The 25,580-nt window shown below is 52.1% G+C and overlaps 1 protein-coding gene across 6 annotated transcripts; it reads left to right on the plus strand.

Annotated features, from left to right (window-relative positions):
• On the plus strand, positions 1–24,703 carry Znf385c (zinc finger protein 385C). 6 transcript variants are annotated; one of them, XM_038328757.1, is made up of 8 exons: positions 1–250; positions 15,840–15,988; positions 18,805–18,915; positions 21,094–21,259; positions 22,731–23,027; positions 23,429–23,625; positions 23,884–23,994; positions 24,467–24,703. In XM_038328757.1, exons 1-8 carry the CDS (start codon positions 1–3, stop codon positions 24,701–24,703), a joined length of 1,518 nt encoding a protein of 505 aa, XP_038184685.1. The 6 variants fall into 6 exon arrangements, with proteins under 6 accessions (XP_038184685.1, XP_038184687.1, XP_041910941.1 ...); XM_038328759.1 differs by having other exon boundaries at positions 23,884–23,979; XM_042055007.1 differs by having other exon boundaries at positions 21,100–21,259.
• The last annotated feature ends 877 nt before the right edge of the window (positions 24,704–25,580 follow it).

The following is a 25,580-nucleotide window of genomic DNA, read 5'->3' on the forward strand; positions in this document are numbered from 1 at the left end:
ATGAAGCGGCCACTGAGCCCATCCCCCTCAGGTGAGAAGGAGCCCCCCACAACTGCTGCACCTGAGTGCCCCCCTCACTCTCCAGAATCGTCGAAGCCTAAGCGGGAAAGGAAACGACCTTCCTACACCCTCTGCGACGTCTGCAACATCCAGCTGAACTCTGCTGCCCAGGCCCAGGTGCATTGTGGGGGACGCGCCCACCAGCGGAGGCTTCGGCAGCTCAGCCTGGGCAAGACCTCCGCAGGGCCAGGTCAGTGAGGAGTGGCGCTGAGCTTAGCACCCTTTAAATCAGTTCTGGGTCCCTTTAAAGAACCCTGAGTCTGTGGCTTCCCTCAACCGTCACGGGTTGTAGCTTGGCGGCATGGCGCCTACCCCGCACGAGACCTGGGTTCAGCACTGCAAAACCAAAGAAAGTTTTGTTTTGCTTCTGCACAGCTTTCTATGGGATCTCTTGGGATGTGGGAGTCTTGAAGTGTCATACCCCGTCCACCCCCATCTCCATCCTCTCCCCACCCCCCATCCCCTCACCCGTGCCCGAGACAGGGTTTCCCTGTGTAACAGTGTAACAGCCCTAGATGTCCTGGCACTAGCTCTGTAGACCAGGCTGGCCTTGAACTCACAGAGATCCGCCTGCCTCTGCCCGCCGAATGCTAGGATTAAAGGCATACACCACCACTGCCAGGGTGAGGTCTCTTCTTGAGGTCTCTTCAGTTCTAGGAGCTCTCCCTGTGGGTGGTGTTTATGATTAGGACATTTATAACATTTCTCCAGCCTGAAGCTTCCTGGCAGGGACAGCCTTCCAGACAATGGCCTCACCTTCAGGGTGCTCCAAACTCCTGCTTTTCAGGCAGAGGTCAGCATGGTGCACAGCACTCCAATCTAGGAACAACAGGAGCTGCTCTTTCCGTGGCAACCAGACTCCCAGCCAGGATTTCTGCCTCTCCCAGGCTGGGGTGACTTTGTAGGGGTTTAGCTGCCAGTGCTGGAGGGGCAGCTGGCTGCAGTGCAGTGTTCTGGGGGAGCTGGGTGAATGCTTCTGCGAGGCTGATGCAGGCTGACAGGCACAAGGGGTCACGAGCTGCAGGCTGCCAGGGAGGACAGATCCACACGCAGGCCTAGGAGGGGGAGACAGGGGGTATTGGTACCCAGATTCTGGAGGTGGTTTCAAGAAACCCATTTTGCAGCCCAGCTGGGTGGTCTTGCTAGAGGCTTCCCTGAACCTTGAGAGTTCCTAATCGTTGGGCGACATTTATACAGTGCCTCCTTAGCATGATGGGAGTTGAGACACGCTCCCAGGGACACAAAGACCTCAGAGCAAGGAGAGTGATGAGCGTGACAGGTGAGGGGCGTTTCAGGCAGAGGTCACATCCACAGCAAGTGGCAGGAAGATTGGCAGTGGGGATTAGCGCTTCCAAGGAGGCATTTAAGAGTTGGACTCCCAAGACTGTGACTGAGCGGTCTAATGGATCAATATTTCTGAAGGACAGGGTTTGCTTCAAAGGTCATTCATTTAAGCTGGGTGGATGGCACATGCCTGTAATCGGGATGCCGAGGCAGGATGGCTATACATTCAAGGCCAGCCTGGATTACGTAGCAAGGTTGTCCTTTAACAAGTCACACATTTATTCATTAAATATATCTATTTATCTATTGAGGTTCAAGCTGCTGTTCATGAGGTTGAAGCCGCTGTTCGGGGGCTCACTTTTTTGTTGTTGTTTGAGACAGGGTTCCTCTGTGTTGGTGGTGTTGGTTTGGGAGTCACCAAGGAATGTGATGTCCCACTCCAGATTTTAGCCCAGTTAAGTCACCATGTATCCAAGGTGTGTCAAGAAATCAGAGACCATGAGTTCGAGACCAGCCTGGTCTACAAGAGCTAGTTCCAGGACAGGCTCCAAAGCTACAGAGAAACCCTGTCTCGAAAAAACAAAACCAAAAAAAAAAAAAAAAAAAGAAATCAGAGACGCTAGGCTAGCCCAGTGCAAAGTGCTGAGATACCTTCAGATGGATGCTTGGTGCCTGCCCCTGGGCACTTACAGCTGGGCAGGGGAGGCAGATATGGAACGAGACCATTCCATTAGCCATGCTGAGAGGTATGGCCAGCGTCATGGGAGTAGAAGGGAATGACAGCTGGGTTTAGGGCCAGGACTCCAGGCCTCAGGTTTCTAATAATCCTGTTATTCAGAAGCTCTGGTGGGAGAAACTGCCACCTCCAGTGGTCTGGTTAATTCTGGGCCTTCCCTGGGCCATGGTTTCAGGTACATCTCCCAGGATAGGGAGATGCTAGCTAGGAGCCACCCAAGTCAGTAGGGAGGAGAAAAGGCACAGGGCTTTGAATCTTGCTGAAAACTGTCCCCAGCCTGGTGTGGGATCAGGCTGGGGCTACTGAAGCTCCCTAGGAAAATGGAGAGATTCCCACCTAATTCAAGGACCCTTGGTGGGGGCAGGGGTGGGAGGTGGGGGGAGTGCAGTCTGTGAGGATCTCTCAACAAGTTGCTTAGTTCCTATGCACTCACTGTCTGGGATGCCACACCACATAAGGAGACCAGAGGTCCTTGTCTCTTGTAGCCAGAGCTGTCACTTTGATTAGGGTCCTCTGGGGCTAGAGGCTTCCCTAGTGACAGGCAGTCACAGGCAGTGAAGCCAGGACCCCTCTCCTGCTCCTTCCTGAGGGGGGGGGCATGTGGGAGGAGCTAATGAGGTAGGCGTGCCCCTTTCCTCCTTGAGCTCCTCTCTGGCTCAGGTCAGAGGCCCACTTCCTTAGCCATGACCAGCTGCAGGAGTTCTCACTGTCACACTTGGGTTCCGCGCGTCTCCATCTCCACCTCTTGGCAGTCCCCCAAGGCTCCACATCTGCCTCACCTGTCTGCCACCCAGGAAGCCGAATGTGTCTTGGGCTATCCTTTACTGGCTTACCCTGACCTCAGGGGATGTGGGCACCAGGAACCTCCATCAATGAGAATGAAGCCAGTGACGCTACTCACCGCACACAGACCCCACCCTAAACTACTCCAACACCTGCAGACACAAAGGCGCAGGCAGGCGCAGCTTTCTGGCTCCAGCCCAGATGGTGAGGTAGCACAGTGATTGTCACAGGGACACCTGGATGAGAAGCTGTGACCTTCCAGTGCCCCAGAGAGCATTAGGGAGAGCCGAACTGTTCACAAAGCAGGTCAGCATCCGGCAGGCAGCCCTGATCCCGACTCTACAGATGACCATGTTCAGTTCTCATTCTGCACACAGGACTATGGGGGCTCAGAGAGAATGATATCCAAAGCCAGCTAGCTGGGTCTTGATCCCAAGTGTCTGACTCTCGATCCTATCTCACACCCCTGCCCTGGCAGAAGAGAGCAGCCAACGCGCATGAAGAGAAGTCGAGCTGGTTGGTCATGGTGGCATATGCCTGTTATCCCAACATTTGGGAGGCAAGGACAAGAGGCTTCCTGGGAGTTCAAGGTCTGGTATATGTCGAGCATTTCAGGTTAGCTAAGGCTATATAGTAAGCCTTGTTGAGAGAGAGAGAGAGAGAGAGAGAGAGAGAGAGAGAGAGAGAGAGAGAGAGAGAGAGAGAGAGAGAGAATATCACGATGTGGTGTCTGAGTATGGGAAAGCAGGTTGGCCTGAGAAAATAGGTCCAGCAAGACGATTATACAGGTGCTCATGACCGCATCTCTGTTTCCTCAACTTAAAGTGGGGAACCAGGCCCCCCACCATCTCTGTTCTGTGTTTCCTCAGCTTAAAGTGGGGGAACCAGGCCCAGTGTGGCAGTCATACATGCCTTTAACCCCAGCACTCAGGAGGCAGAGGCAGGTGGATCTATCTGTGAGTTCAAGGCCTGCCTGGTCTTTGCAGTGAGTTCTAAGACAGCCAGGGCTACGTAGTGAGATGTTGTCTCAAAATAAATACATAAAAGAAAGAAAGGAAGGAAGGAAAGAAGGAAGGGAGGAAGGAAGGAAGGAGAGAGAGAGAAAGAGAGAGAGAGAGAGAGAAAGAAAGAAAGGGAACCACTAGCCACCTTGTGCCCCAGAGAGAGAGAGAGGAGAGAGAGAGAGAGAGAGAGAGAGAGAGAGAGAGAGAGAGAGAGAGAAAGGGAACCACTAGCCGCCTTGTGCCCCTCTAGATGGTTAAGGAAGGGTGGCTTCCTAAAGTCAGCCTCTTCCTCTCTGACGCTGGGTAAAGTCAATGGCACTATCCAATTTAGAATGAGCCCAGGCCCTTTTCCTCATCATCCACTGTGCCACGGTAACAGAAACCTGAAGGAACAGGAAGGGACTTCAGCAATGCCTTGAGCTCTGGTTTACTGAGGTGGCTAGAGGAACCCTGGAGGGAGAATGTGAGACAGACACTGGGAGGGACAGGCAGACAGAGAGGCAGAGATAACTGCAGTTATGGCATTGAGAGTGGAGACTTCCGCACTCCCCAGCCCTCTTCTCCTCTCCGACTTTGATCTTTGAAGCCTCTGGCTGTACCATGAGCCCTGGAAATAAAAGACTTGGGTCATGCCTGAGTCACTGGCTTGATGAGACTTCCTCACCCACTGCTCCCCACAGATGGATTAATTTCAGTCCCCCCAGGAGCCTCTGGAAGCCCTCCCCCTGCCCCTCCCATATCTCTGGGTTGCTGATTCCTCTTCACTGAGGTACCTCCCCCCCAAATCCCCCCACCCCGCCCGTTTTCAGCCCCATCATCCTGAGGCCTTCAGGTGCAAGTTTCAAAGAAATAGTATTCCCCTCCAGACCACCAAGCCCAGCTACTGCCTCCTACTGCACCCTCCTTTGGTGGCAGGTGACAGAAATATCCTACATTCTCCCGAGACAGCCAAAACATCCTCTTCCCCCAGGTGAGACCTGCCTCCCTTCCAGACCACCCAGAGAGGCGAGGCTGTCTGGGTAGAGAATTAGGGGGCTTAGTTTAGATCTCTGCCTGGAAGAAGGCAGAACTTCCGTGCGTGTCTCTGGGTGGGTTCATTAACTCTGGGCTTGAGTTTCTTTCCTTTACTCACACAGACAACTCCTTCCCCCTCAGAGCCCCTTCCTGCCGCCGTCAATTCTTCCCTGGGCTTGCTTTGTGGGGCAGATATTGTCTGCCCTGAGATTATGAGTTAGTCTGGTCATTGTCTGATGGAGAGAGGATGCTAAATTGGTGTCCCCACATTCCACCCCCCAGCACTGGGCACAGACAGGGTTTGGAATTGGAGACTGGATCCAAGCTGCGGCTTGGTTGTCTCCCCTTTTCCAATGCCCCCCCCCACACCCCTGTCCCATCCTGCCAGGCACAGCCACCAGGTGCTCAGGTGAGTAGGGTGTCAGTTATCAGCACCTGGAGGGGGAAGAGGAAAGAGCAAGCGGCAGCAGAGAGAAGGGATGGGATTCCCCCCAGCACCCCCTCCCTCGCCCCCAGCCGCCAGGTGTCAGAAGTTCTAGCTGCTCAGGCAGACTATTCCCCATTCCCCACTTCCTTCCTGACATTGCAGAGTTACTAACAGATCTAAGGGGCTAACCTAGGCTCCCCCCTCCCCATCTCAGTGGCGACCCCTCTGTGGCACTTCTCTGAGCCTGTTTCCCCTTCAGTAAAAGCAGGTAAATATGAGGTGGTGACCAGGAGAGGAAACAGGGTGAGCAGAAGAGCATCGGCAAGTCCAGCAGCAGGGGAGCCTTTCAGCAGTGCAGGGGTGAGGTATGTAGGGGGGGGGGCTAGTACCTCTGTCCCTGGAGGTTTCTGTGGACAAAGCCAGCCTTTTGTCTCAGCACAAGAAGCACTAGGCAGGGACCCTGGGGCACGGGAGGGGGTGAGTAGACCGCACTCCGCACTCCTCAGTCTCCTCTGTCCCAGGTTTCCCCATTCTCTCACACTCCTGCAGCCTGGCAAAGATCACACCCTGCTCAGTCCCCACGGTCGGGACTCAGAAATCAGGGAGTGCTCACTCCTTTTCTGGCAAAGGGGAGCAGGGCTTTCCAGCCTAACTGGGAGTCCCTCCCTCAAGCCCTCCCCTCCTGTCCCTCACATCCCCCTTCCCTCTGTCACTCTGGCTGGATTTCATTTGCTCCTGCCCTGTGTGCTGCTCAGTGGTGTCTCCAAAGGCTGAGAATGCTCTTGGGTAAGTGCTGAGGTCACCTGAGCTGGGGAGTGGGGACTGGGCTTAGAGGCCTCCAGGAAAGGGTGGTCATCTCCCTCTCCCCACCCACCTTTTCCCTGCTGCTGTTGGTCCCCAGAGGTTATCTGTTGGGGACCCAAAATCAGTACTCTCCGACCTTACCCCAGTCCTACTAGCCTGGACTGTGGCTGAGACAAAGGATAAAGAAGAGGAAGGACAGCTGGAGAATGTGCCCTGAGACTCAAGGGTGCTGTGCATCTGGGTAAGGTGTGGTGGGAACCTGAGCTAAAGACTCCTTATAGGAAATCATCCCTTCCCCTCCTCTAAGGGCCAAGGGAGGGGAGGCACTGGATGGGGCTAAAGAGCTGTTACCTCCTCTGTGGAGAGAGACAGAGAAGACAAGATGGGGCAGAAAGCACCTAGCTGAGAGGCAGCGTCTACACCAGGGTCAGACCAGTGCCCTCCCACCCTGCTTTACCTGTGTCCCTGCACCCTACCTGCCTCCCCATACAGGGTCTTACCAGGTCTTTTGTTTTCGTTTTTCTCCCCGACTGCCCACCCCAGCTCCCACAAATTCTTGCCGCAGCCCAGGCTGGGTTTGGACTTACTCTGTATAGCCTAGGATGGATTTGAACTCACCATCCTGTCTCAGCTTCGAAAGTGCTGGGGTTATAGGCGTGTACTACACCTGGCTTGCAGGATTTTTTTTTTTTTTTTTTTTTTTTTTTTTTTTTGAGGGAGGCAGCTTTCACAGGTCTCTGGAAACCTCCTCCAGGGACAAAGGTCTGGAGGCAGGGGGCCTAAGGGGGCATAGTGGGGTTCTCTAGCTACTGGGTTTGGAGTAGCTCTAGCTTGGCCAGGGCCTGAAGGGAAGCATCAGCACACTCTAGACATCCTGGAAGTGAGAGAGAAGGTTCTGGTGAATGTGAGGAGGAACCCTTGGCCTGGCAGTACTTAGAATCCTGCTGGGGAGTGGCGTGGGCAAGCATTGGGTCTCAGTTCAATCTGCCCCTCACCTCCGTTGCCACTTACTAGCCCACCCCATCTTTGACCCTCCCTCTGGATTTCCATTTTTCTTTGCCGATTAAAAAAATTTTGAGCACGTATCCATTCTGCATACTAACGGGTTTCATCATGAAATTTTCATGCTTGCTGTGTGTTGGTTTCCCATCTCTCTAGTCCACTCCTGCCCCCCTTCTTCCACTTCCACGTTCTGTTGTTCTTTTCTCTCTTGGCGAGCCAATGAGTTTCATTAAGGTTGCTTGCTGGAGCATGCATACAGGAGAGGTTATTTACAGGCTTACGGGTGCCTTACCCACGGCTGTACCACCAGAGAAAATGCCTCTCCCTGCCCGAGGAGGAAGCACTAACCGCTTGTAGACCCTCAGGGAGGTGTAGGCCTCATGAGCCCCTCCTGAGTTTTTGTTTTATATGGAATAAAATTACCATTGTTATTTTTATGTGTGCATGCATGTGCACATATGCGTGCTTCTGGGAGGTCCCTGCCTCTGCCTCTGCCCTGCGGCTGGGAGTGAAATGAGAGGGTAAGGAGATTGTTGGGTCGCATGATCACGTGAGAGTCAGATGCATCTGGTTTTCTAAGGACGTGTGTGCACGCACTTGTCCTGGGTATCAATCTCAGGGTGTTTGCGTCTTTTTTTGCCAAGGTGCGTGCCTCTCAGCTCATGCTTATGGCTTCTGGTGGTCCAGAGACGTCTCAAAGGGTCTGTGTCCATTGATCTGTTGATCATGCTCATCCATGCGTACGTGCAGGCTCACACTGGGTCCCTGAGGGCATGTGCGTCGCTGCATGAGCATCATGTACTTTGGACGTGGCTTCACCGTGGGGAGATGTATGTGCATTTGGGCCTGGCATCTGTGTCTGTCACTGTTCATGTGGGTGCCTGCGAATCTCAGGGTGGGCATCGATCTTTTCCAATTATGGCCCAACTGCAAAACGTGGTTTCCTTGGATCCTCTCTATTGGGTGGCAGCCAGGGTGATGTTTGTTTTTCCACAAGATGCCTGCTCTCCTGTTCCTGAATTCTAATGAAGCATCCCGGGGTCTAAGGACAGCTGTCTAGAATAGTGTCAGTTTGGCCTTCAGCTTCCCAGGTTCAACACACAGTCTTTGGCTGAAAAGATCTTAGCGTTTTCACTTTGGTGTGCTCATCTTGCTGCAGGATAGGGTGGGGACACTCAGGTTCTAGGAATTATGGGAAGGATCTGTCACCTGATCTTGATCTTGCATTTGTCTCCCATTCTCACACCTTGTGGGTGGTGGGAAGGATAAAATGTTGGAATTGCAGCTTGCTGGGAAGAAAAGATGAGGGAGGAAGCCATTTTAACCCCCTAGCAGGTGCCCAAGGTCAAACTGTTACCTATGTGTGTTTGAGCAGGTGCGTGCACAGGCAAACACACACACACACACACACACACACACACACAGAGCTTTCTTTTTAAAATTCTTTTTCTCCAGATTTTGTGACACTTGTTTAGAAGTCAGGTACTATTGCCGTATCTGGGGTTCACACATGAAGAAGTTATTGGCCTGGGGATGTGCCTCAGCTCATAGAGCACTTGCCTAACATGCAGGAACCCCTGGTTTCGAGCTCCAGCATGCTTAGGGCTGGATGTGGTGGACACACCTGTAATCAGGGGCTAGAAGTAGGCGAATAAGTTGTTCAAGGTCATCCTTTTTGTAACGTGTTTGAGACCAGCCTGGTCTACACATGAGACCCTGTCTCAAAGAGAGAAAAAGAAAAAAGAAGCTGGTTGTCTTTCCTGCCCTTGGGGAACACACAGGAGGGAAGGAAGACAGGGAGTGGAATGATGTGAAGTAACAGAACCACAACCGTGGACGGGGTGGGCTGGGGGAACAAGCAGGGGCGGTGATGGAAAAGGCCGGGACTTCCTGGGTGAAAGCATTCCGTTGCAGATACACAGAGAACTGCTGCCCACAGAGAATTGCCTCAGACAGGAGGCCAGATGCCAGCCCAGCTGTGGATATCAGGGTAGGAGAGGGGCTGTGTGAGATGCTCTCAAGGAGTTATGGGGGAGCTGATCAAGGAGAGGAGACTGGGAATTCTAGGCTCTGGGGAAAGTTACAGGGGATGAGGGTGCCTAGAGTGTTTGGGAACCTGGGTTCAATCTCCAGAGAGTCAGAGATGGAGAGAGAGAGAGAGAGAGAGAGAGAGAGAGAGAGAGAGAGAGAGAGAGAGAGAGAGAGAGAGAGAGAACACAGCAACAACTTCAGCAGCTTTATGACATAGCCTTTTTGGAAGTGGTTGAGCAGACAGGAGTACTAAAAATACAGAGCCATTCAGAGGCTGGGGAAGTCTTGGCTCTTGGCAAGGTGTTTGACTTAAAGGGTAAGGTCCCAGAGGCAAAAGCAAGGGAGTCCCACATCTGGATTGGCGTGAGCTGGCTGCTCTCTGGCTGTAGGGGAACAGTGCAGAATCAGAGGCTCCTTCAGTGACCAGTGCAAGAGGGTGAGAGCAGGGCCTGGGCCTAGCAGGTCTGCTGGAGCGAGAGGCGAGGCAGCCTGCCCTTTGCAGTGTGGCCTGTGGCAGCAGGAAAAGGAGCGTTCTGACTGTACTCCACTGCCTGCCGCTTGAGAAACCTTAGGGCGTGACTTAGTCCCCAGTCTCAGTTTCCCTACCCACAGACAGTAATAATCTTGGTCTCCTTGGAGAATCATGTATGCTCTTAACCCAGGGCCTGGCTCAGTTTCCATTGACTGGATAAGCTGTAGTTGCTGCTGGTGGTGCTGCTATTTCGCAGGAGAAGACAAATGTCACATCTCTACAAGGTACAGCTGGCATGTCCGATCCAACCGGACAAGACCTTCTGATCTCAGAGACGCATCTCGGTCTCACGTCTCTGGGAAGGTAGAGGCAACCAGCTGGTTGTACTCCATCTGCAGCCCAACCCACAGTCTGTCCTCACTGTGCTTCCTGTTCCTGGGCTGCTTTTCCTATGCCCACACGCCAGTACTCATACGTGTGAGGCAGCACCTGTGTGTGTGCGTGTAGGGACAGATGTCCCAGGGAAAAGCAGATGGCCTTGGGACACTCGGCTCCACGTTGACTTCCTTCTGATCAGACAGGTGTCTATGGACTTTGAGGACAACATCCCATGGGTTAGAAATCAGTCTGTGCTGTAGCCCTGGTTCAGCAACAAAATACTCAGGAGCTTTGAGAATCACATCTGTCTTTGTGATTCAGTTTGGGCTAAAAAGTCTCTACTGTGTTCTGAGATGCTACAGCAGTCATAGCCAATCAGTCTCTTCCTTGTCCTGGATGGAGGGAGGCCTTAGAGGGAGATGGGTTCCCTTACCTCTTCCGACTATGGCTCACTGCTACTCTTCACACTCTCCATCCTTATGGACAGAGTAGTCCCTATTCCCCTCCCCCCACCATCTCTCTTTGTTTCTTTCATCTCCAGTCTCCTATGGCAGAGCTGGAATAAATTTTCCAAGCTAAGTTGGATGGATGGTCCCCCTTGGCTTGGTGGGTTGTCCCTTACTCACCAGCTTCTCTCTCTAGAGAGTTGCCGTGTGGGCAAGGGAAGCAGGGGCCATGAGCATTTGGAAGGGGTCCTGGGTCCCCCACCCTGAGAGCAAGCATGATGCCCCCTGGGAAGAAGCCCACTGGAGAGACCTCTAACTCTAATAAGAAGCACAAGCAGAACTTCAATGAGCGATGGAAGGAGGACTTTCCCTGATTGGACTCTGCCTGTGAGCGGAAGCTGGTGCTCCCTCTAGAGTGTCGCCAGGCCCTGGTGTGCAACAAGCATGGCAAAGCTGGGAATGCTGTCACGGTGGGCACTGACACTTTCAGCACCGTGCCCTGCTGCATCATGTCACCTCAGGAGCTCACCACAGACGCTGGCAGACAGCCAGGGTCAGCCTACTCTGGAAGGCCCTACTGAAGGCAAAGGGACCCACCCCAGCCTGACAACCACTCCCGCCACTGGGGCCATCAAGATGGAGGCTGACCTGGCCAAAGGGGCTGTGCCAACCACTGTGTGCTACATGGCCAAAGAGGATGTACCTGTTAACCCATGTTCTGTCCTGCTCGAGATGTAGAGGTTCAACCTGTGTCAGGCAAGGCTGGGCACAGAGCATGGCAAATACACAGCCCCAGGAGGGTGAGGGATATGCAGGTGGGCGGCAGCCAGAGGTAAGGGGAGGACCAAGGGGGAAGGAGGCATTGAGCCACCCGGGAAAGCTCCAGTATGCCAGGCCCCTGGGTAGGAACCAACACACTTCATTCATACCTCCACTATGTCAAACCTTCACCAAGGGCTGCCTACGTGCCTGGCACTGCGCCAGCCACCTTGAGTACAACCATGAAGAAGCCAGACCTGGCACCTGTTGTTGGGTGAACGCAGTCACACTTCCCACTCCCTGGGACAGAGGTTGTAAACTGGTGATAAAAATTCAGCTGGACGTGGGGACACACGTCTTTAATCCCAGTGCTTGGTAGGCAGAGGGAGGAAGGATCTCTGTGAGTTCGAGGCCAGCCTGGTCTACAAGGTGAATTCCAAGGCAGCTAGGGCTGTTACACAGAGAAACCCTGTCTCAAGAACAAAACAAGCCAGCTGGGTGGTGGTAGCATACACCTTTAATCCCAGCATTTAGGAGGCAGAGACGGTTAGATCTCTGTGAGTTCGAGGCCAGCCTGATCTACAAAGTGAGTTTCAGGACAGGTTCCAAAGCTACAGAGACACTCTGTCTCAAAAAAAAAAAAAAAATTAAAAAAAAATACAAAACAAAAAATTCAGAAATAGATGTGGTGGCAGATGCCTGTAATCCTAGCACTTGGGAGAATAAGGCAGGAGGATCAGAAGTTCAAGGTCATCTTTAGCTACACAGTGAACTTGAGGCCAGACTAGAATATATTTAAAAAAAAAAAAACAAAAAAACAGGAGATGGTAAAGGTCTGGCTTTGTGATATCTTCTGGGAAAGGAAGTCTTCTTGCTTCCAGGGCAGGGCATTGTATAGTCTGGAACCTGGACTCTCCAGCCATTTCTCACTTTTATCCCTGATCCCTCTCCAAGCTATGAACCACCCACGTGGCCCCTAGAGCTGTGGATCCTAGGTTCATCTGTGTGAGTCTTGGGGTGGGGGGTGGAGATTAGATTCATTCTACAGAGATGAACAGCACAGAGCTGGGACCCTTGAGAGCCATCTTTGAGATGCCAGGAATTGCTAGTGACTGTGTCTGTTAGTGAGCACCTGAGCTAGCAAATAAAGGGAGAGTCATGCCCTCCCTGCAGGAATAAAGCAGACTGGGGCACACCCGCAAAGAATACCAGAGAAACAAGGCAGCAACAAATCCATGCTTCTTCGCCTTCTTTACGGTTAATAAATCACTTCATATTCATCAATGCAATAACGAAGATTTGCAACTTACGGTAGCCGTTTAGGGAGGTGAGGGCAGGCAGGTATGAGAGCCCAGAAAACTGGAGCTCAGCCAGGTAAACTTGCCCAGGGTAGCACAATCAGTAAACAGCCAAGAGTCTGCCTGGCCCCAACCTTGTACTCATCCAACAACATTGCATTGCTGCCCCTGCAGCCTGGAGAACAAGCTTAACTCTGTTCTTTTTACTCCCTGGGCTGTCCCAGGTGACTGCTGCCAGTGTCTTGCACACAGAGGCCTATCAACACCTGAAGGCATCCCCATAGGGGCTGGTGTTAGAAGAGACCAGGGACTGGGCAGAGTCCCATGCTCTGTCCCTGTTTGCTACTTTGGTGTCCCCATGTGAAAGCCATCCTGCTATCACTTTCTTTGGCAGTGTAGCGGTCCAGGAGGGCAAGGTTATCACTTGCCAACTCTTGGACATCCTACAGGTTTTTGGCATATCTGCACCCAAACTGGCCTGGCTGCCCAGTGACCTACTGGGGAGTGTCAGCCTGCAGCTCAGGGCCACTTGCCCACTGCCCATGGATCTTCACTGTTTCCCTGGCCCAACTGACCCTAAACCCCTTGTCTATTTGGGTGAGTATGAGAGCATATTAGAGGCCTCGTTCTGTCTGCATGGTGACCCTAGTTCCCACGTGGTCCCTGAGCTCCGTGCAGCCTTGGACCTTGCAGCTATTGACTTGGCTGGTCCTAGGCCAGTACATTGGCCGTCCCTGTTGACTGTTGTGGAAGTAGGGGCTGAGGCCTGGCTTTGCTTGGTGCCCACCTTGGGAGTCACTGTCCTGGCCTCCTGGACCACCGCTGCCCTGGCCTCGGCCATGTGCCAGTTCATAGTTCACCTTTGTAGCCTTCACCTGCTGCTCTACGCTCTGCCATCAGTGCAGAAGCTTGTCCTGGTCTGGAAGCATAAAGACCAGGACATGGTCTTGCTGCAGACAGTGGTTGATGGCAGCCTTCACTTCGTTGCAAGCACAGTGTGTCTTCGGGGGCCCGTCTCCAGGCTTCCTGCAGGAACTGGACAGGCAGACGGTGAAAGTTTCACCTACCGTGGTGTGGAGCTGCTGGGCAATTCAGAGGCTTTGTCGTGAGGTTAGGAGCGCCTCCAGCAAGCTTTTTCTGGACTCCACGGGCACGGGTGGGGGCTGTTATTCCCTGATCGCTCGCTGGATGCAGTAGCCGTGTTGGCAACAATCTTTGAATCCCGCCTCTACCTGGAAGAATGGGGTGCGCTCGACGAGGGCGTTAAGTGGGTACTGCTGCTGGGCACTGGTGAACCGGTGCCCTGGGCAAGTTCGTGTTCTTCAAGGGCATGGTGGCTAGTCTCAGGCCCCTCTGCCCACGGGCCCTGTGAGCCAAGCCAGCATGTGTGCATTTCCGAGCTGTGAGAAATCTTTCCCGACTTCGCAGCCCTAGCTAGCCTTGGTGCTGCCGGCGTGCACTGGGCTAATGGACAAGGTGGGCCGCAGGTGCCACAAGCCGCGGCGGTGGGGACAGAGCAGGGCCCCAGGCAGGCTATGGCGGCCACATGGTGAAGATTGCGATGGATGTGCCCCTGCTGCATGAGAGGTTTTTTTTGTTTGTTTGTTTGTTTGTTTTGGTTTGGTTTTTGGTTTTTTGAGACAGGGTTTCTCTGTAGCTTTGGAGCCTGTCCTGGAACTAGCTCTTGTAGACCAGGCTGGCCTCGAACTCACAGAGATCCACCTGCCTCTGCCTCCCGAGTGCCGGGACTAAAGGCGTGCGCCACCACTGAGAGTTTGATGTTGCACTGGCCGTAGAGTACTTAGAAAGTAGATGGAGGGAGGGACTTCGGGGGTGGCCTTCCCTCCCCTTAGCCATCAGAGGGTGGAAACTGGAGGGATCGCAGATACGACTTTACCCATACATACTACACTTAAGCTGACCTCCTAACTACGCTGTCCCCAGCTCTTCACCAAACCAGACCCCTGGCCAGTGACGGAAGAGGAGCCTGGGCAAGTGGTAGAGGTGCTAGGTAGGGCCTGGACAGTTCCAGTCCCATCTGGCCTTTCAGAGTTTGCTTGTCCTCCTTTGAACCCTCCCCTGGGGTTTTGGTTGGAGGGAAGAAGGTTGGGCTTTAGGAACTGGGGGAACGGAGGTGAACAACGGCTTCCAGAGAATTTCCTCACCCAATGCTTTGCAGTGTCTCTTTTCCTAAGAGATTGTAAACCAGAGGACAGTGCTTGTTTCTGACCATAGCACAGTGCTAGCTGTGCACAGATTAATAGGCCAAGTACACAGTGATTCCAGGGAGGTAGTGGTACCCTCCGTCCCTCTCCCCCTCCCATCTGCTGTCTGCTGTCTTTTCTGTACATGACTGTGTTTATAGGCATACATCTACAGATGCTAAACAAACCAGTCTTATGTTTCGGAGGATTAACACCTAAGAATTGAAAAGGACTTCTTTTGGTTTTGCAATTACAGGGCTCAAGAAAGTCTCCAATAACTTGGATTGATTTCATTTTTTTTCTTCCCTTCCTTAAAATCTGATTTGTTAGTTCCCAGCCCTTTCTTGCCTTTGCTTTACACTGTTAAGAGCAAAGACTGCAAAACCACAGTGTTGTTCCTGGGTGTCCTGAGGACTGATTTGGGGTCTCACCAAAACTAGAGACCCAAACTTTCAGAATGCTGTGGGTTTCTTTCTTTCTTTTTAAATTTGTGGGAGTTCTTAGATTTATTTTGTATGTATGAGTGCTTTGTCTGCATATATGTATGGGCACCATGTGTGTGCCTGGTGCCTGCAGAGGTCTGAAGCAGGCATTGGGTCTGCTGGAACTGAAGTTACAGTTGCGAGCTGCCATGTGGGTGCTGAGAATCAAACCCAGGTCCTGTAGACTGACCAGTGCTCTTAACCACTGCGCCATCTCTCCAGCCCCGTGCCGTGGGTTTGTTCTCATCTCTTCTGTGAGTGGTGTGGAGCCTGAAGTGAGGGGGTACAATCAGTGAGAGGAAAGGGGGCTGGCCTTTCCCTACACTCCCTGAGTTTGGTGCTTTGAGATAAAGTATGACATATTGTCACCATGGTGGTGTGTGTGTCAACCCTGACTCCTCTGACCCCTCTCTTGGCTGAACTCCCTTTGGGTGTCTATTTGGGTCACTGTGCTAACCCTGTCTGTGAAAGAGGGTCGCTCTTCTGCCTAGGACACTTGAGCTGTAGACTCCGTGACTCTGGTTCAGCTGGAGCAGTAATAAAGAGGGAGCCAGGACTTCCTGTCCTGGCTGTAAAAGCCTTTCATTCTGGCAGCAGAGGTGGGAGAGAGCTCTCTGGCTTCTCATTTCAGACCCTGCCCTTCTTCCTCCTGCAGCAGGCCCAGCCTCCAGCACCCCCAGCCCCCTGCTGGCCTCCCTGACCCTGCCCACCCGGCCTCTGCAAACCCCGTTGGACTTCAAGCACTTGCTCGCCTTCCACATCAATGGCACCACCCCGCTCAGTCTCTTCCCCAACTTCAGCACGGTAGGGGCTGGGCAGAAGGGTGGGGACATATGCGGGGGAGGGGCGGGGGGGCAAGGAAGGTGATTCAGCTGGCCCTAGGTGCTGCCAAATAGGACCTGGAACCCAGCTGTCTCCTGGCTAGAGATGAAGACAATGTCGTTCCTACCCCACCATCACAACTGTCCAGAGATGATTTTTTTTGGCGGGGGGAGTGATCCAGGTGCGTCTGTGTGCACTTGGGTTGTGGCTTTGATTTTCGGGTTAAAGATTATTTTATTATTTCTCTATGTGGTTATGTGTTTGAGTCACTGTATGTTCACATGTGTGGGTTCACATGCCTGTGCATGCACAGCAGCCAGAAGAGGTCATTGCATGTCCTCTATGACCTCTCCCTGAACCTGGAGCTCCTGTTTTCTCAGCAAGGCTGAAGATCAGCTAAGCGCCAGCAATCCTCCTGCCTCTATCCCCATTGGAGCTATGGTTACAGATTTCCTAGGGCACCTGGTTGGCTGTGTGGGTGCTGGGATTCGAACTCCAGTCCTCACGATTGCACAAGCAAGTGCTTTGAACTGCTGAGCTGTCATTCCAGACCTTATGTCTTTGTGTTGGAGTTTGTGTTTCTGGAGGTCTGTATATTATGAGTGGGTGCAAATTTGTGTATTGTTTGTGAAGACTTTTGTGTGTCGAGGGGATTATACGTAATATGTGTGCACGTGAATCTGAGGGGTTTGGATATCTTTATACCTTCTCTAATGTGCTTGGCATGTATGTGTTTTAGGTGACTGAGAGCCCATTCATGGTTGTATAGTATCTGTGTGTCTAAGAGCATCTTTCTGCTTGTCTGTGAGTCTGTAAGTGCCTTCAAGCTCATGTGCTTGGTATCTGTATATTTCTCTGCATGCACTCAGGTGTGTGTGTGTGTGTGTGTGTGTGTGTATGTGTGTGTGAACGTGCATGTGTGCACTCGTGTGTGGGTGTGTAGGACAAATGTTAGGAGTACTCCATGAGATTTGAGGAGCAGCACACCTTTTAATTCTGAAAATCAGATGCAATCATGGATGAACTCCATGCCACCCTCAGGAAGCTGTCACATGCCCTCCCAGTAACCTGGAGGAGTCTCCCTCTTTTTGTCACCTCCAGGTTTGAACAGAGGTCCTGAGGAGTATGAGACACTCGGGCATGGGCCTAGGGGCTTCAGCCCCTACTGTCACTTACAGATCTGTTCACTGCGCGAAGGCGTAGTCTCTCAAAGGCAGGTGCTGAGACCACCCACTAAGGTCCTGCTGCTGGTCTGCTCTACCTTGGGCACTGTCCAGGATGGAACCTCTGTTTTCAGAGCAGTCGCTAGAGCATGTTCTCCTCTCTGCCTCTGGTTTCTTCCCGTGGGAAGGTTTGGAAAGTTCCTTTTGACTGACCCAGACACCTTCTGGTTTGATTCCAACAACCCAAGCCCCTAAAGCACAGCATGGTGGCACTACCTTCAATGCCAGCATTCTGGAGAATAAGGCAGAAGGAACAACCTGGGCTACACCAGCGAATTAAAGGCCAGCCTGAGCTATGCTGTGAGACTCTGTTTCAAAAACAAAACAAAATAAACCCCCCCCCCCCCCGCAAAACTTAGGCCCCTGAGAAAAGACATAGAAACCAAGATGTTGAAGCGGCTTGGAACGTAGCTCAGCTGGTAGAGTGCTTGCCCGGCAGGTGCAAAGCTCTGAGCTTGATTCTCAGCACCACACAAATCGGGTGGCACAGGCCTTTAATCCCAGCACTCGGGAGGTAAAGGCAGGAGGGACTATTTAAAGTCATCCTCAGCTGCAAAGTGAATTCAAGACCAGCCTAGACTACTTGAGATTCTATCTCAAAAGGAAAACAGAAAAGAAAGAAAGAAAATTGCATGATGTCGTATACCTGTAATCCCAACACTTGGAAGCAGAGGCAGGAAGACGGCGTCCAAGGCCTGAGCTAGATTAGACCTTGCCTCAAAGAAAGAAAGAAAGAAAGAAAGAAAGAAAGAAAGAAAGAAAGAAAGAAAGAAAGAACAGAAAGAAAGAATGTACAAAATATACAGTTAGGAGCCGGGCGGTGGTGGCGCACGCCTTTAATCCCAGCACTCGGGAGGCAGAGGCAGGCGGATCTCTGTGAGTTCGAGGCCAGCCTGGTCTACAAGAGCTAGTTCCAGGACAGGCTCTAAAGCTGCAGAGAAACCCTGTCTCGAAAAACCAAAAATATATATATATATATATATATATATATATATATATATATATATATATATATATACAGTTAGGAAAAGTAAGAAAACACTCAAGTTCATATTCCAAAGAGACAATCCTTCTTCTTGGGGGGCCTCAGATCTCCCTGTGCTGTCTGTCCTGCTTGGCCCCTCGCCTCCCTGGCCATGACTTTCATCCTCCTTAACAGACACCAGACTCTGGGACAGTGGCAGAGCTACTGAAGTAGGGTTTCTTGCCCCCACCAGCAGGTTCAGACACAAAAACTGGGTTGGGAGAAAGGAAATTCCACCAAAAGAATCCTTCCCTGCTATAGTCTGTGATCACTCTTTGTCCCAATGCTGTGTCCCTTCAAAAAGAGAAACCAAAACCCAAAAACTAAGACCAGAAGGGCAGCAAGAGACGTCAAGGTGATGTCATGAGAGTCAGCCCATGGCTCTAGGCATTCAGGTCACCCTTGGCCATTCCCCTTGCCACCTGACAGATCTGGTCTATACCGACAAGGGTACAGCCACAGGACAGGAGAGGTCTGGTAGACTGAGCACATTTGGAAATGCAGCATTCCGGAGCATGCAGGAGGAACTTACCCTTTGTTCCCCCTCACAGATGGATCCAGTCCAGAAAGCTGTCATCAGTCACACATTTGGGGTCCCCTCCCCTCTGAAGAAAAAGCTGTTCATCTCCTGTAACATCTGTCACCTGAGGTTCAACTCAGCGGTGAGAGGGAGTCATGGAAACGGGGGTTGGAGGGAGCTAGGTCTTCTTAGGGCTGCTGGAGAGGGGCTGTGCTCTGACACCTCATCCTCTGCTGACTCCACCCCTTCTCAGACACCTCCGCCCACATGTAGCCTACTGGGATTCCATTTTCCTCCCCTCTGCTCTGCACCCACCATTTGGATGTCCCAGGGACCATAGTGTGAATTTCTCGTCTTGACCTGAGATGTTTGTAGCATGTATTCTCCCCAGTATCTTCTGGGGGGAGGTGGTGGAATTTACTATAGAAACCAGGCTGGCCTTGAACTCACGAGACCCACCCACCTGCCACTGCCTCCCTGCTGGGATGAAAGGTGCAAAACCACCATACCCAGTGTCAGTGAGTTTTGTTTTTGTTGAAACAGCCTCACTATGTGGCTGTCCTGGAACTCGCTCTATAGACCAGGTTGGCCTCGAACTCATAGAGATCCACCTGCTTCTGCCTCCCTAGTGCTGGGATTAAAGATGTACATGACTATACTTCGTCATCTTAATGGACTCCCATGATTCCTCTGTGAGAGGCACAGAGGCACAATTACCATTTCCACTTTTCTGAGGAGGACACAGTCTCAGAGTGGATAAATAGTTTTCCTGAAGACACAGCTGGGAAATAGCATTGCTAGGATTTGAACCCAGTCCTGGCTGACCCTAAGGTCTGCATACTCCTCCCATAGCCTATCCTGGGGGAGAGGAGGATCTTTACTGTGGGATTTGGGTTGGATTTACCACTGTGGACTGTAGCCAGAGAGTTCAAGGAAAGGCAGTGGAGGCTTGTCTTTCCCACCTTTGGGGAATAGGAGTTGAGAAGCCACAAGTAGAGACCCCTAGTGAAGTAGAGAGGATGCCAGTAGTCCAGCTGTGGTCTTTCCTCCAGATGCTTAGGCCACATCATTACATAAAAAGTAGGCAAAAAGAGGGGGCTGGAGAGATGGCTCAGCGGTTAAGAGCATTGCCTGCTCTTCCAAAGGTCCTGAGTTCAATTCCCAGCAACCACATGGTGGCTCACAACCATCTGTAATGAGATCTGGTGCCCTCTTCTGGCCTGCAGACGTACACACAGACAGAATGTTGTATACATAATAAATAAATAAATAAATATTTAAAAAAAAAAAAAAGTAGGCAAAAAGAACTGCTGGAAGGAACATGTCTCCATACCTTGGCCCTGGCAGAATGGCTGGGACAATTGCAAATGTTCAGTTTCAAAAAATACCAATGGAATGAATGTTTTTGGAGTACATAAGCCCAAAATATGAGTACTGCTGTGCTTTCCATATGTGTACCCCTTAACATTCAGGAGCCGTGACTTTATAAACTAGACTAACAGTTCATATCCTGTTTAGCTTAAAGCTTAAAGCCGGACACACGGGTGCAAACCTGTGATGCCAGCGCTTGGGGGGCTGAGGCGGAAGGATCATGAGTTAAAACCAGCCTGAACCACACAATAAATAGTCCACTTCCAGAATATTCTGTATATACAGGCAGACACTAAGGGACTCACTTGGTGAACATCTCTGGGCTCAACCCTTCTGGATCTGGGAACACAGTAGAAGCAAACAGGGCCAGAGATGTGGCCTAGTGGAAGGTAGAAGGCATTGCCTAGTACCCATGAGACTTTGTGTTCAGTTCCCAGTTCAGAACACACATACACACACACACACACACACACACACACACACACACACACACCGAGTGAGAAATTTCAGTGAGGGGCTGTGACCTACCTAAAGAAGCATAGCTTAGCCGGGCGGCGGTGGCGCACGCCTTTAATCCCAGCACTCGGGAGGCAGAGGCAGGCGGATCTCTGTGAGTTTGAGACCAGCCTGGTCTACAAGAGCTAGTTCCAGGACAGGCTCTAGAAACTACAGGGAAACCCTGTCTTGAAAAACCAAAAAAAAAAAAAAAAAAAAAAAAAAAAAAAGAAGCATAGCTTACAAATGGCCAAGTTTGCTCTGAAGGCAGAGGCCGCCTGCACTGGAGCACATGTGAGGACACACTTGGTAAACCTCTGGACCAGATGCATGTGGTGATGACGGTGACACTGACTTCACTTGTTGTGCCCAAACTTTGTGCCCCTTTAACCCCATATCCCTCTGCTTAACCTCATTCCTGAATGAGGCATGTGACCTCCCCTCCCTTTTCCAGAACCAGGCTGAAGCTCATTACAAGGGCCACAGACATGCCAGAAAACTCAAGGCTGTCGAAGCTGCCAAGAGCAAGCAGAGACCTCGAAACTTGACCCCAAATGGGACAGTGGCATCTTCAGCCTCACCTCCTGCCAGTGGAGGCCCCGGAAACCCACAGAGCAAAGGTCAGTCCTGAACTCAAGTCCCCACATTGAGGCTAGCTTCTGACAGTGGCTTACATGGCTGGCTCGTCACCATCCTTCTTTCTCTTTCATAAAACTCGGGCTGTCTTTGTTGTTGTTACTGTGTTGTTTTGCTTTGTGTGTGTGCATGCATCTGTATGTGTGGGTGCCCATGGACCATAGAAGCCAAAAGAAGGTATAAGATCCCCTGGAGCTGGAGTACAAGTGGTTGTGAGGGGCCTCGTGTGGGTGCTGGGGATCAAATTCCAGCTGCTGCAAGAGTTCTTCTGACTGCTGAGCCATTCTCCAGCCTTTCACCATCTTTCTGGCTAGGAAATCATTCTGTGTATACCCACATGGGCAGACACCTACTGTGTATACCCACATGGGCAGACACCTACTGTGTATACCCACATGGGCAGACACCTACTGTGTATACCCACATGGGCAGACACCTACTGGTCCCTGGTGTTCCTCAGGCTCAATCTGGACCAGGTAACAAGCTGCCAAGCACTCCTAGCCTGAACTAGGATCCTTCCCAACTATTACCTGTGTTAGTTCCCTAAGTGTGGCAGAACAAATGGCTACGAAGTAGGTGGCTGAAACAGTAGGAGCGTATGTTCTCCACAATCCAGAGCTCAGCAGTCTGCAATCCAATGTGGATATGTTTGTTGTCAGGTTTTTTCCCCGGGAGCCAGAGGGAGAAGCACCTGTTTCTTAGCTGATGAGCACCTACTGTTCTCCATGCTCTTTATAGACCAAGGAAGGAGAGTTCTGGGTCTGCTGGGCTGTGCACTGAGTCCAAGGCTAGCTTTGGTTGCATAAGACCCTGTCTAAGAAAATAAAGGACAGGGGCTGGCTGTGTAGCTCAGTGGGTAGAGTGTTTACGTACCACATGGGAAATCCTGGGTTTGATCCCAGCACCAACATTAAACCATGATCACAGTACTCAGGAGGTGAAGGTAGGGTTAGAAGTTCAAGGGCATCCTCAGCTACATAGTGAGTTCATGACCAGCCTGGGATACATGAGACCTGACCAAATAAAAACAAAAACAAACAAAAAATGCCAACACTGATTTGTGCATGGGTTCACATGTAGTAGCTTTTTGTTTTCACTGTTGTGTTAGTGGACTGCACGTATATACTAACACCATTCTCCTGTGTGATGGACTCACAATCTCCAGGTTGATACTATTGTGATAGTTTAGAAACACTCTAGCACACTTTCTGGTGACTTCTGCTTACTTAATACTGAGGCACTAGAATGTCAGGGCATCCTGCTCCTTCCAGTTTGATGATTTTTATATGGGGAAACTGAGGCCCACATTTGCCTAGAGAGATGGTGACAAGGTGAACCTAGAATTTAGTGCTAGCTTTCCTTTCGGCAGGAAGCCTCCCACCCTCCCACACCATCTCCATCGTGGTGCTGAGCCTCGGGGGCTGGAATCTCCCCATATGTTCCATCTCCTTGCAGATGCTCCATCTCCTCCTCATGGCGCTTCACTTCAGCTACCTCCGACCTCAGACACATCAGTTAGAGAGCCGGCCCACTCAGACCTCTCGGATGCCGCTGCTTCCTCTTCCTCTTCCTCCTCTTCCTGCCCACCCTGCTCCCCGGATCCTGGCACGGAAGCACCAGGGCCTGAGCCAGCAGAAGTGGCTGTGGGGAGTGGGGTAAATGGTGAAGGCAGGAGCGAAAAGGGGTGCCTCTACTGCCCTACTTGTAAAGTGACAGTAAACTCAGCCTCACAGCTTCAGGCTCACAACACAGGTCAGTGCTTCCCAGGACCCATGGCATCCATGGCTAGGTGACAGGAACCCTACCCACTATTACTACACAGGTATTTCTGGGTCCCTTGATCCCAAGGGAGGGGGCATCTGGAAGAGAAGTCTCAGCAACCAGAACTGAAGATTGCTAAGGACTACCCTGCTCCCTTCTCCTTGGCTCAAAACAAAAGGAAGAGACTTTAGCTCAGATGCCTATAAGGCCTTCTTCCTTGAGAGATGTCCACAGGAAGCCATAGACAAGCCAGAGATGCTGGGAAGGGAAGCCCACGTGGTTTGGCTGGGGGCGTTATATGTAGAGCAAGGTTTGCAAGGGGCAACCAGCTAACCTAGTTTGGTGCTGTGGTCTCCCTTCTGTACTGACAGACTTGTTGTCTTTTCTTTCAGGAGCCAAGCACCGATGGATGGTGGAAGGCCACCAAGGGGCTCCCCGAAGGGGCCGGGGCCGTCCTGTGTCGCAGGGAGGGGCTGGACACAAGACAAAGAGAGTGCTAGGAAATCGTGGGGGCCGGCAGGGACCTAGCCCTCCCTTCCAGTGTGCCCTCTGTCAGCTCCAGGTCAATTCAGAGACCCAACTCAAGCAGGTAGGAGAAGGCAGGCCAGGGTTGGGTGGGCATCAGAGCAAGGGACGAAGGGTTGATGCCCACTCATGGATGGATGTGGCAGGGCAAGCTGGTTGCCTAGGGCTGCCCCGTCAAGAGAACCCATCACGTGTGTGTTGAATGTGAGATCTGTGGGTAGAGGAACTCTAATAATCTGGGCAACAATAATTTGGGGTTCTGTGGCCTTCCTCATCTCACCCCTATCCTGCCTGTCTGTCTGTCTGTCTGTCTGTCTGTCAGCACATGAACAGCCGGAGGCACAAAGACCGCCTGGCTGGGAAGTCCCCCAAGCCCTCCAGCCAGCATAGCAAACTGCAGAAACAGGCGGCATTGGCTGTGAGTGCCCTCAAGGTATCTGTCTCTAGGCAATAGTCTACTAGGGAGAGTGGGAGGAAGGGCTAGCTGAAAGACTTGGGGTGTAGCAGGAAGGTGTTTGGCCCTGCAGCTGCCTGGGCAGGGACAGAGGGACAAGGTTAGGGTTGGGCTATGACCACAGGAATTTCCGGTGGGTGGGGTGGGCTACTACCATAACAGGAGAGGCAAAAGCCAGGGGTGGATGTGCTTATTCTAGGGACCATGTCTTCCTCCCCCTCCCAGTGTCCTGGCTCTGCCTGTCCTGAGGTTGTCCATCTGCTGGGCAGGAAGACAGGTGGCGTAGCAAGCCCTCTGGAATGGCCGTTTGGGGGTGGGAAGGAGGCGGTTAGACTTGGAACTCCAAAAGTCATGTCCCTGAGGCAAAAAAGCTCCTGGATGTGGCCCAGGGAGGGGGTGGGCTTCTCTGGTATTGGAGACCCTGTCCATTTCTCTCTCTGCTTTTTTGTAGTCTAAATTGGCCTTGCAGAAGCAACTCACCAAGACACTTGCAGCCCGCTTCCTGCCCAGTCCGCTGCCCACCACAGCTGCTGCCATCTGTGCCCTGCCAGGGCCCCTGGCCCTCCGGCCTGCCGCAACAGCAGCGGCCACCCTCTTTCCAGCTCCTGTCCTGGGCCCAGCTCTGTTCCGTACCCCAGCGGGAGCTGTCCGCACTGCAGCAGGGCCCATCCTTTTTGCTCCCTATTAGTGGTCCCAGGATGGCCACATCCTATCTCTTCCTGACAGGCACTTGTCCCCACATCCCAGAGACTGCCTTTTGCAGTGTCTGGGTTCCCACCCAACCAGGGGTAGCTGCTTCTCACTCAGACTGGGCCTGACGACATCACTATCCTCCTTTCCTGGGCTAGTCCTGGGCTTCCTGCATCTGCAGCTCCATGAATCCCAAAGATCTATGCAAAATCACAGCCCCAGCCACATGGTGCTCTCGTACCCCAACCCCAACCAGACTTACACAGTGCAGACTCACATCTCAGCCCCTACAAGCCAGCCTCTCCTGCCATGTTCTAGGGCTCTCTGAACAGCCACTGGAGCTAGGGTGTCACACGGGCGTGGGTGGGAACCTAATAGCTGTGTTTACCATGGGGTAGTCAGGTGGGGTGATGCCTGCCTATAATCCTGGTATCTGGATCACGAGTTCAGTCAGTTTGGGCCATATAGCTAGATACTGTCTCAAAACAAAAACAAAACTAGAAATTGACCATGGGGTATGGCAAAGGAGCATGGAGAAGAGAGGCCCCCAAAGTCCTTCAAAGGAAGGTGATGTGAAAGTGGGGCAGAGTTGAGGGGAAGCTCCAGCTCCTCTGTAGAGGTGAGGCTCAGTGAAAGTGGTGTCAGGCTGGACCTGACTGTGTAGCCCTGGCTGGTCTGGAACTCTGTAGACCAGGCTGGCAAACTCAAGAGATCCACCTGCCTCCGCCTCAAGTGGCCCTGGCTTTGGTGCAAGTGACCTGTCTTACCACACTTGTCCTTCTTAACCTTTCGGTGGTTCTGCTGGAGCCCCCTTCTAAGGAAGGCTCTGGGTCTCCCTTAGCCTAGGGATTCTCCACTCCAGTCTGGGGTCCAGT

Source organism: Arvicola amphibius, chromosome 4 (assembly GCF_903992535.2).
Source record: "Arvicola amphibius chromosome 4, mArvAmp1.2, whole genome shotgun sequence".
Taxonomy (NCBI): domain Eukaryota; kingdom Metazoa; phylum Chordata; class Mammalia; order Rodentia; family Cricetidae; genus Arvicola; species Arvicola amphibius.

What these genes read in the sequence shown, in the direction of transcription:
- Znf385c (XM_038328757.1), top strand. Translation starts at nt 1, where the DNA reads ATGAAGCGGCCACTGAGCCCATCCCCCTCAGGTGAGAAGGAGCCCCCC. An exon ending in CGGAAACCCACAGAGCAAAG is followed by an intron (nt 21,260 to 22,730) that starts GTCAGTCCTGAA and finishes ATCTCCTTGCAG; the next exon opens with ATGCTCCATCTCCTCCTCAT. An exon ending in GCTTCAGGCTCACAACACAG is followed by an intron (nt 23,028 to 23,428) that starts GTCAGTGCTTCC and finishes CTTTTCTTTCAG; the next exon opens with GAGCCAAGCACCGATGGATG.